The sequence below is a fragment of the Panicum hallii genome, chromosome 8 (genome assembly GCF_002211085.1).
Source record: "Panicum hallii strain FIL2 chromosome 8, PHallii_v3.1, whole genome shotgun sequence".
In the NCBI taxonomy this organism is placed as follows: Eukaryota; Viridiplantae; Streptophyta; class Magnoliopsida; order Poales; family Poaceae; genus Panicum; species Panicum hallii.
This window is the reverse complement of record NC_038049.1, coordinates 1475757-1485022: the sequence shown is the minus strand read 5'-3', so window position 1 is coordinate 1485022 and position 9266 is coordinate 1475757. Positions and strand designations below refer to the sequence as shown.

The 9266-nt window shown below is 52.2% G+C and overlaps 1 protein-coding gene, 1 long non-coding RNA gene and 1 pseudogene across 2 annotated transcripts; 1 reads left to right on the top strand and 2 right to left on the bottom strand.

The window, feature by feature from the left end:
• Window positions 1-532: 532 nt before the first annotated feature.
• On the top strand, window positions 533-1762 carry LOC112902559 (atherin-like). Its single transcript, XM_025971678.1, has one exon. It carries the CDS (start codon window positions 533-535, stop codon window positions 1760-1762), a length of 1230 nt encoding a protein of 409 aa, XP_025827463.1.
• Window positions 1763-4449: 2687 nt separating this feature from the next.
• On the bottom strand, window positions 4450-5047 carry LOC112903190. The gene is made up of 3 exons (XR_003230752.1): window positions 4888-5047; window positions 4668-4797; window positions 4450-4472 (listed from the first exon to the last, which is right to left on the bottom strand). It is a non-coding gene; the product is annotated as an uncharacterized LOC112903190 (long non-coding RNA).
• Window positions 5048-5330: 283 nt separating this feature from the next.
• LOC112903189 lies at window positions 5331-7280 on the bottom strand (annotated as a pseudogene).
• Between the last annotated feature and the right edge of the window lie 1986 nt (window positions 7281-9266).

Genomic DNA, 9266 nt, shown 5'->3' with positions numbered 1-9266 from the left:
CCAGTCGAGCTGCCATGGCCCGGTTACAAAGGCGGGGACAGAGTTCGAGACCATCGACCTGGGAAGGTCCACATTCAGGTACGGGGGCATATAGAATCTGGCGTATAAGAAAGAGAAGGTGCGGATCTCCGGCGAGTCCATACCGGCGGCGGGCGCGGAAGCCATCGCGCCATGGCAGATCGAACGGAGGAGCCGAGGGCAGGCAGCCGCTAACAAGGGATGGATTTGAGATTTGAGAACAAGTCAGGGGTTTTATGCAAATAGTCGGATCGCGATTATGAATCGCGATCCGGATCGGAGGGTTTTCTGAGAATAAACGAGGGGATTATTGCAAATAGTTGGATCCAAACTAAGGGGTTTTCCGAAAAGTACTGGATCACGTAGAATAACCGCCACCAGAATCGGGGGGTAATTTGCAAATCCGCAAGCTTTGGCCTTAAATCCCAGCCCTGCCCACGGCGCTCCATCCATCCTATCACCTTCCTCCCTTCTTCCACCGCCGCTCCGATCCCCCTTTCCCCGCATCCTGGAGATGGCGGCGCTGCTGGGCCCGGAGATCTTTAGCCGCGGCTTCCGCTTCAACCCGACGCCGCTCGAGCTCGCCACCTACTACCTGCCGCGCCTCGTCGCCGGCGCGCCGCTGCAAGAGGCCGTCCGCCCCGTCATCCACCAAGCCGACGTCTACGCCTGCGAGCCCGCCGACCTCGCCCGCCAGTTCCGCCCCATGCCCAGGACCGGGCACCGCTTCTTCTTCACCTCCTGCAAGAAGGGTGTGCGCTACGCCTGCCCCGGCTTCTGGAGCCTGCAGCGCATGACGGTCATCCAGGACGGCACGGGAGCCAAGGTCGGCGAGATCAAGAAGCTCCGCTACAAGAAGCGCGGCGTGTTCACGGACTGGCTCATGGATGAGTTCTCGACGTGCTGCTCGGAGGACGCCGTCGTCGGCGATAGGCAGTACGTGTTCTGTAACATCTACGTCTCCCCCAGGGCCGCTCCACACTCCGCGGCGCGCCAAGAATCCGCTGCCTTCATCGAGCCACCTGCGCCTGCCCCCGTCGTGATCGCGCAGGCAGCGCCGCCCAAGAGGCCAGCGCCGCAGGCTGCCGAGCCGCCGTGCCCCAAGCGGACGCGGGGTGCCGTCGTCGCCCCGACGCCTCCGGTCGTGCAGCCGGCGGCCGGTTGCGCGGCGTCCTTCGCGCCACCACGGCCGCGCGTGCCTAACCGTGGCGTGGCTCCTCCGTCGACTCCCTCGGTGACAGGATCGTCGCCCGCTTCAGCTCAGCCTCTGGCGCCAGCTCCGACCCGTCTTGCAACGCCAGTGCCCGCGCCACCGCGGCCGCTTGGGCAGCCTAAGCAGCAGATGCCGCCGCCGACCCTCCCCGTGGTACGCGCCTGCCACATGCCAGTGCAAGAAGTACCGGCACACCACTACCGGCCTCAGCCGTCCGCGCAGACGAAGAAGATGACACGTGATCCGTTTGAAGCCGCTGAACTGAGAGACAAAGCAGAAGAGGAAAGGGTCGTCGCAGCATCTGATTTGCCGTCGGAGGAGTCCCCTGCTGCCGATCAAGATGACGACTGGGACGAGTTGGTAGAGTCCACTGAAGACATCGTGCCCACAGCCGAAGCAGAGGAGGAAGCGGCTGCAAACTCTGAGGGCTCAACCATGGCTGAGGACGCGCCTGATCCAGCGTCCAAGGAGTCACTAGACACAATTTGCAAGGTGGACCAGTTTGCATGCTTAATGGAAGCAATTGGATGAGAAGACACAAAACTTGATAACTGACGACAGCAATAGCAATAGCAGTAGCAGCTGCGGAAGAGCTCCATACAGAAGAAGGCTTCACATCTCGTAGTAGGATGTAGCACTTGTAAAAAAAAATTCTATGGATGAAATTTTATCCATCCCGAATGTAACTCTGTTGCATGTTGATGCTAGGGAAGAATTTCCTGTCCATGACATTATCACTGTCAATGCCAACAGTTTTTGATGTAGTATAATGGCTGCCTATTTGTTCTTTGTTGTCCCATGTTGACTGCATTTCATGTAACTGCAAATTACTCCCACTCGATAAGGTTTATTCAAATCCTTGTCTACTGATTTTTCTAATTTTTGTACCATCATTCAATGTGCTTGATTACTGCGGCAAGTGAAATCCTACAGCCAAGGAACCTTGATTACGGTGAACTAAACACTTTTTTTTTGGAAATGTTCAGTTTTTCACCTATTTTCATGAAACTGATATCTGACGATGAAGATATAAGTCTGGCAATATTTAAGAATGCATTTCGGAAGAAATGGAAATTTCTTGATTCTGTACTATCAGTGTTACAGTATAAGCACTCCCTAACACCTCATCATAACTACAGCAGTGTGTAACTAGAACCCCTGAGATCGCCTGAACATCACAATTCACAAGCGTTCCAAACTGAAATCGCACCACGAGAACTTCAATCCACCTTATCCTCCCCAATTTGTGATGGGTCCCTTGAACCAGTGTTGCGCGCTGACGATCCACGACAACAGAACGAGGGTGAACAGCCCACCAACAGCGACCGGGGTGTAGTTGAGAGTGTCCTTGGTCACCGGGTATGAGACCGGCAACGAGAAGAGGACGGTGATGGTTGCCACCCAGAGGACGGCGATCCATGTCAGTGGCGGAGGACCTTATGTGGCAAGGTATGGCAACCGCCGTACCTACGCTTGGGAATCGGGAGAAAAAATTTAGGCCGCCCCTGCCCCTGCTCCCCCTGCGCGCCGCCGCCCCTAATGTCATCAATATTGAGACCAAATGATTTGATAGAAGCAAGCAAAATATTGAAAAGCCCTTCACCAGATGTGTCATCCACCTTTAAAAAACCAAGAAAGTACTCTTCAATTTTTATTTTTCCATCAGACATATCAACACATCGGACCAACAAACTCATTTGTTCTTGGTGACTCACATCAGGGGTGCAATCAAGGATAACTGAGAAATATTTGGCTTCTTTAACAGTCTTTATGATAGAATTTATAACGTCAGAGGCTATAAGAGAACTCAACTCATTCTGAATTTTATGACTAAGATAATGATACTGGATCTCTTTGTCTTTAAAACGTCTAATGTGGTCTTCCATTACAAAGTTAAATTCTGCAATCATCTCACAACAAGCTAAGAAATTTCCATTAAAATCATTGTAAAGTTGCTCACTAGATCCTCTGAACGCTAAACTTTGTTTACCAAGAAATTTCACAATAGCAACTATTCTTAGCATGACTTTCCTTATGCGCTCTTTCTCCTTTGCAATCTCCTGTTGCAACTCCTTGTCAATCGTTTTATTTTTGCTTAGTTTAGCTCTTAATTCATTCCAAGAGTTCATGTTAATAATATGATCAACACTAGTTTCATGCTCTCTCAGCCTCTCACTAGTATGCCTCCAATCTCTAAAACCATCGAGCCCCAAATAGCTCTTGCGGTTGTGAGAACCAAAAAGCTTACAACAAAAGCAAAATACTTTGTCAACTTGTTTTGAATAGACTAACCATTTTCTGTCACGTAGCTCTCCATTTTTTATTTTTCTAGAGTAATGACTGTATGAAAATATCTTGAGTTGGCATCCAAAGGAAATATAATATTTTCTTCTCTTATAGGTCCTTTCTCCACTAATATATCCCTTGCTTTATTATCAAGATTGTCCCAGGTTACCGGATCATACATATTTGTAGTAAAAATTGGTTCTTCATCTACACTGGTAGAGGGCACATGATTACTCATATTGTTATCATCTGTATTGATGCCAACATTGTCATCGGTAGGGTCTGGATCTTCTGGATTATTGTTAGTTTGTTCTTCCACAGCAACTATCGCCCACTCATCTTGTTTTCTCGAAGCACTAGTATTGGGCTTAAAAAATTTATCAATGGATCCTCTTTGTGATTCTGTCAACTCATCTAAGTGTTTCCTCTTTTTCCTTTTCTCACTGCCTGATGGGTGCCTTCTAGATGACATGAGGGCGCTGGAATTTTAGAAAGGTAATCATCAGACAAGATATTGAAATAGAGGGCACTAGGGCAGATGCTAACAGTTGAATTTTGATTCAACGAAGGAGGATCAATGAAGAGGCTTACGAGTGAAGGGAGATTGGGATCCAATTTGCCTCCAATCCGGGCGAGTAGATGAATCGCCAGCAGACGACTGTGAGTTGGAGCGATGGCCGGCGGCCGGCGGCGCTGAATGTTACGTCAATTAGATGGACGTGAGGCTTATTAGCTTGTACCGTAGCCTTTAGGCTTTAGCGCTGCCTTTGCGGCTCTCTGCTCTGGGCTCTTGTTTCTTGCTTGGATCTGGCCCAGTTGTATGTATATACTCGTGTATATGTATTTGGATTTTGGAGGCCCCAACGTTTTGGGGGCCCAGGGCGGGGCACTGCTCGACCCGACCCCCCCCCCCCCCCCCCGGCCCGGGCCTGAACGTGACGAGGCTGCCCAGATACTGCATTTGGATTGGAAACAAGGTGAATCATGCGTTGTTCAAATGCTGAAATGCTGCCAAAGCAGGAACAAACTGAAAGCTCATTTCTGAAGGGTAGCAGTGAAATGATCATGCATTGATCAAATACTGAAAAATTAGGAATGAACTGTAAGCTCATTCCCGAAGGTTAGAAATAGAATGGTTTAGTTCAATTACCGGCAATGCCATGCAAAGGGAAATGAAAGCTGAGAGCCAGACAGCGTTTATCGGCACTTCGAGCTTGTTAACTTTGCGCCAGAGGGACGAGAACGGCATTGCCCCATCTCTTGAGAACGCATAAGTCATCCTAATATTCAAAAGAAGGACATCAGTGAGTTGCCGTGATCACTCTACTATGGAGGTCAGACATCTCAATGACGTGTAAGCAGAGGATCACCTCGAGTTGCTAGTCATGGAGCCCATGCCACACAAGTATATGGCGATGGCAACGATCCACAGGCAAATGATCCCTCCAACAACATTCCCATACCGGCTTTTGAAGCAGTGGCGGAGGACCTTACGTGGCAAGGTATGGCAACCGCCATACCTACGCTCGGGAATCGGGAGAAAAAAATTTAGGCCGCCCCTGCCCCTGCTCCCCCCCGTGCCGCCGCCCCTGCTCCCCCCGCGTGCCGCCACCCCCTGCTCCTGCTCCCCCGCGCGCCGCCCCCTGCTCCTCCCCGCGCCGCCGCCCCCTGCTCCTCCCCGCGCGCCGCCGCTGCCCCCTGCGCGCCGCCACCCATGCCTCCCCCCGCGTGCAGCCGCCCCCTCTCCCCTCCCCCCCCCCCCCCCCCCCCCCGCGCGCGCCGCCGCGCCGCCGCTTGTTTTGTCGTCAATTTTTTTTGCATTCTTCTTCGCCATACCACAATTTCGTCGCGTCCTCCGCCACTATTTGAAGGCAAGGTAGAACACTTCAGCAATTGCATACCCTCCCGCATCATTGTCAGGGCTCAGGAGGTAGGAAATGTCCTTCACTGCAAACGTGATGCCAAGTATGTAGCCCCAGCCAACTATCAACGATATGCCAATCGCGCTGATTATACCAATCGGCCATTCCTGTCTGCATTTTTTGTTTCTTCGGTCTGCATGAACAAATTTAGAATCAAAGCATTAGGACAGCACTATTTACCATAGTAAGATTTCCTAATAAGATTGCAGTTACTTGAGGATTTTTCTGTACCATATGCGCAGACGCGTCATATCCTGACAGTGTGTATTGGCTCATAAGGAGTCCCAGAACAAAAATGTAGAGGTTACTGTGAATTCCAGCACTGTTATCAGTGTTGAAATGGGTGAACACAAACTTTGCCTGGCCCTCTCGGTGGCAACAACTGGTACAGCGATCATCAGGACAAAGACACCTGGAAAGGACGGGTATATATCCATGTAACATGCACATCCCAAGCAATTTAATGAGCCTTCCATAATCAACAAAGTAAATACTACAATGTGTTTGATTGGTTCTGTAAGCGAAGAGATCCATACTTAATAAAGACATTACCTAGCATATTCCAAAGGGCAGCAAACTGCCCAAAGAAAGATAGCCAAGTGATAGAGAGGCTGTTGATGATGGCATGGCTCAGCAGAATCGCGGCATGGAAGGCGAAGACAACATACTTTGATGCCAGGTACCCCCCACCATTGTTACCACCTGTGCTGAGCAGGACGATCACTTGAATCAGCTGCGCTAGCGAGAAGTCGATGCTGGCCGTGCCTGCCCACTGCAAAAGGAAGATGGGATTGTCAGTCCACTAATACTGAAAATTGAGGGGAGAAAGGGAGCCTCAGAAAATTGACTGGTTACCTGTCCTACAATGTTGAACCTGAAAGCAAATAAACGGCAGAAAGAATTGAGGTCAGAAGGAGTTCACGATCTCAGAGTGCTGAGCATGAAAACATGACTAGCAAATGGTGTCCTCATGAAGTCACCAACCAATTCAGAATAGTGTTTATTGTCAGAAATCTTATGGTCCCCGATGGAAGCTTCGATATGTATGTGATAGCAGCAATCATGGTACAGTACTCAAGTCAACCCATGCAGAGCAAGATGCTCCAAGCCAGTGGTAAACGCAAAATTGGTTATAAAAAACGCAAGATTTAGTTCACTAGACCCACACTGATCCGATAATTTTTCAGTAAGTTACAGTCTGAAAAAAATTAATTAACAGTAGTACATTTTTCTTCCTTGCTGATAAAGATTAAAGCATGCACATTGACCAGGGGGATGAAGCATGATTACGAAAAAAAATGTCTCATTTTTATACGGCCGGGACAACTAAAAGGAACATGGCTACAAATTTAATGAACAGGGACAGGCACTGCCCATATGTGGTGGATTGGAAGATAGAAGTGGAAGTACCATCCGGTGATCCAGGAGGCGAATGGCGCCCACCGGTCGCCGGAGAGGCGCGCGCTCCTGTAGTAGAGTCCGCCGGAGGTGGGGAAGGCGGAGCAGATCTCGGCCATGAAGAGGCCGACGGCCATGGTGAAGGCCCCGACGACGAACCAGCCGAGCGTCATGGTGGCGGGGCCGCCGAAGGCGAGGCCGGTGTTGTAGAGCGTGGTGACCCCCGTCAGCACCGAGATGACGGTGAAGGAGATGGAGAAGTTGGACAGCACCCTGCGAGTGCGGAAAAGGGAGACTAACCAGTAAGATCGAGTGAAGCGAGAAGCAGAAAAAAAAATGGTCAAACTGGCAACGGAAAGACGGCGTACGAGAGGTGGCGCTTGAGCTCCTGCTTGTATCCGAGCTCGCGTAGGCGGCCATGATCAGTGTCAATGGCAGCTTGGCCGGCGGCCAGCGGGGGCTTGTTCCAGGTCATGGCGCCGCGCCGTGGCACCCTGCGCCGTGTGGTTACCGGTTAGTGGAGCTCCGTCCCGTGGTGGCGACTAGCGTGGTGCCGGCGGGGAGACGCTGAGAGCCTGAGACCCGGGGGAGACAAAGTCAATGGGCGAGGGAGCGATGGTGACAGACTGACAGGGGAGAGCCAAGTCAACTCGAGAGTGGGCCGGAGTTTGGGGCGACTCCTATCTCCGTATCACGTGTCGAGACTGTTTGCGAAGAAGCTCCGATAAGTGCGAGGCTTGTGAGCGGGTTTTGTTCTTCGCCGCGCAGCTAAATGTATTCGAAATATGCATCATGATGTGTTATGGTCGGAGGTGACCTGCCACGTAATAACTCAATATTTATACCGGTGAAGCTGTCTCGGGTGCCTGGGTGGCTATAAATGGAGACATCTGGGGCTCCATTTTTGAACTCATCCAGAACCTGAGTCATGGGTGAACCTTATCTTGTACAATGGAGTTGCTTTCAGCTCGTGTGCGTCCGCTTGACGGAGTCGGTGGTTCCTTCAGCATTAGTGCTAGAAGAATGCTTGTGAGCGGTAGGGGACAGCACGCGGTCAACGCCGTATGCCCGGGCCTCTCCCAAGCTGGGTCCTCCGAGTGCTCAGCTCGGATGATCGTGGGGAGCGGGTGCGCAGGCAGGCCACCGTTTCCGGCCGGCGGTCGACGCCGTTTCCCCAGCCGCCTTGGGCGACTACGGGAGGAGCGCTGGCCTCGGGCGGTGGATATGTCAGTGTTTCCACCGGTCGGACTCTCAAAAGGGGACGAACTCCTCGTGTCTGCTACCGAGCGCGCCTCCGAGGGCCGCCTGGGTCCCAAGCGGGTTTGGCTACCCCATGTTACTCATCCCTAGTTCGCTTTTATGAGGAGGCTTGTCCTTCCTAAGCAACTGGAGATGGAGAAGAGCTCATCGCTATCGTTCGAGATGGCAAGAGAGTTCGGTTGGCGGTGGCGGCAGATGGACTGCTCGTCGTCATCCCCTGCCAAGTTGCCTTTGATGAAAGGGGTGCAAAAGGAAGGCTTGCGAGGAAGATGCTTCTCCCAATCTTCCCGTACTTTTAGTAGCCCCCCTTAAGGCTTCCAGCGTTACCATCCTTGTGGTGGTAACAGGTTTTTGTACTTTGTAATGGCTATGGGCCGACTGTACTTTCTAATATTTATTTGCTAGGAATAAAATGTGTTTATTCTAAAGTGCTTTGTATTCCGTGCCCGACCGTGAGTCCGGTCGGGGGTTGGAATTTTGTCGTCCCCTGTGGGTGAGAACGCGGTACCCCGACTCACCGCGGCTTTGCCGCAAAGGAAGGCGATAGGGTCAGCGGCGGCACACGCGAATACGTGTGGAGGTGACCCCATCCACGGTCTTTGCGACCAAAGGGGTTGAACTGGCGTCACTTGCCTCAATGGCTCGAGTGACGGGCTCGGTGAGCTCCTAACGGGTGTGCCCGGTCAAAATTTCGGCCGTCCGAGTGGAATCCGAGTCCGTCGTTCGCGACAGAGTTGGCTTAGCCCATAGGTGGCATTCCACTGCTCCACGGCCCACCTCCCGGCAGATGCCCGAGCCGTCCGACCGACTTAGGTGGCCCGCTGGCCTCTCCTCAATGAGATTCTGTGGGCATGGCTCGAGGTCCGGATCGGACGAGAAGGATGAGATGACCCGAATTGCTGCTTGAGCAGGTCGGGTGAGGGCCGCTGGGGCTCATCTGCGTTTCTCCCCTGGCTTTGTTTGACGCGAGGCGGTCTTGAGTCCTCCGCGGACCGGCCTTCGAACCTCGGTCGGTCAGGTTCCCACGTTGGGACCCGTCAGCACACGGGGGAAGCCGAACCTGCTTGGGACCCAGGCGGCCCTCGGAGGCGCCCTCGGAGGCAAGTAAAAAATAGAGCCCCGGAGGCCTCCATTAATAGCTACCCAGGCGCCACCCTGTCTCGCGAGCC

Bases quoted from the DNA above. Each gene is read 5' to 3' on its own strand.
- LOC112902559 (XM_025971678.1), top strand. From the start codon at position 533: ATGGCGGCGCTGCTGGGCCCGGAGATCTTTAGCCGCGGCTTCCGCTTC.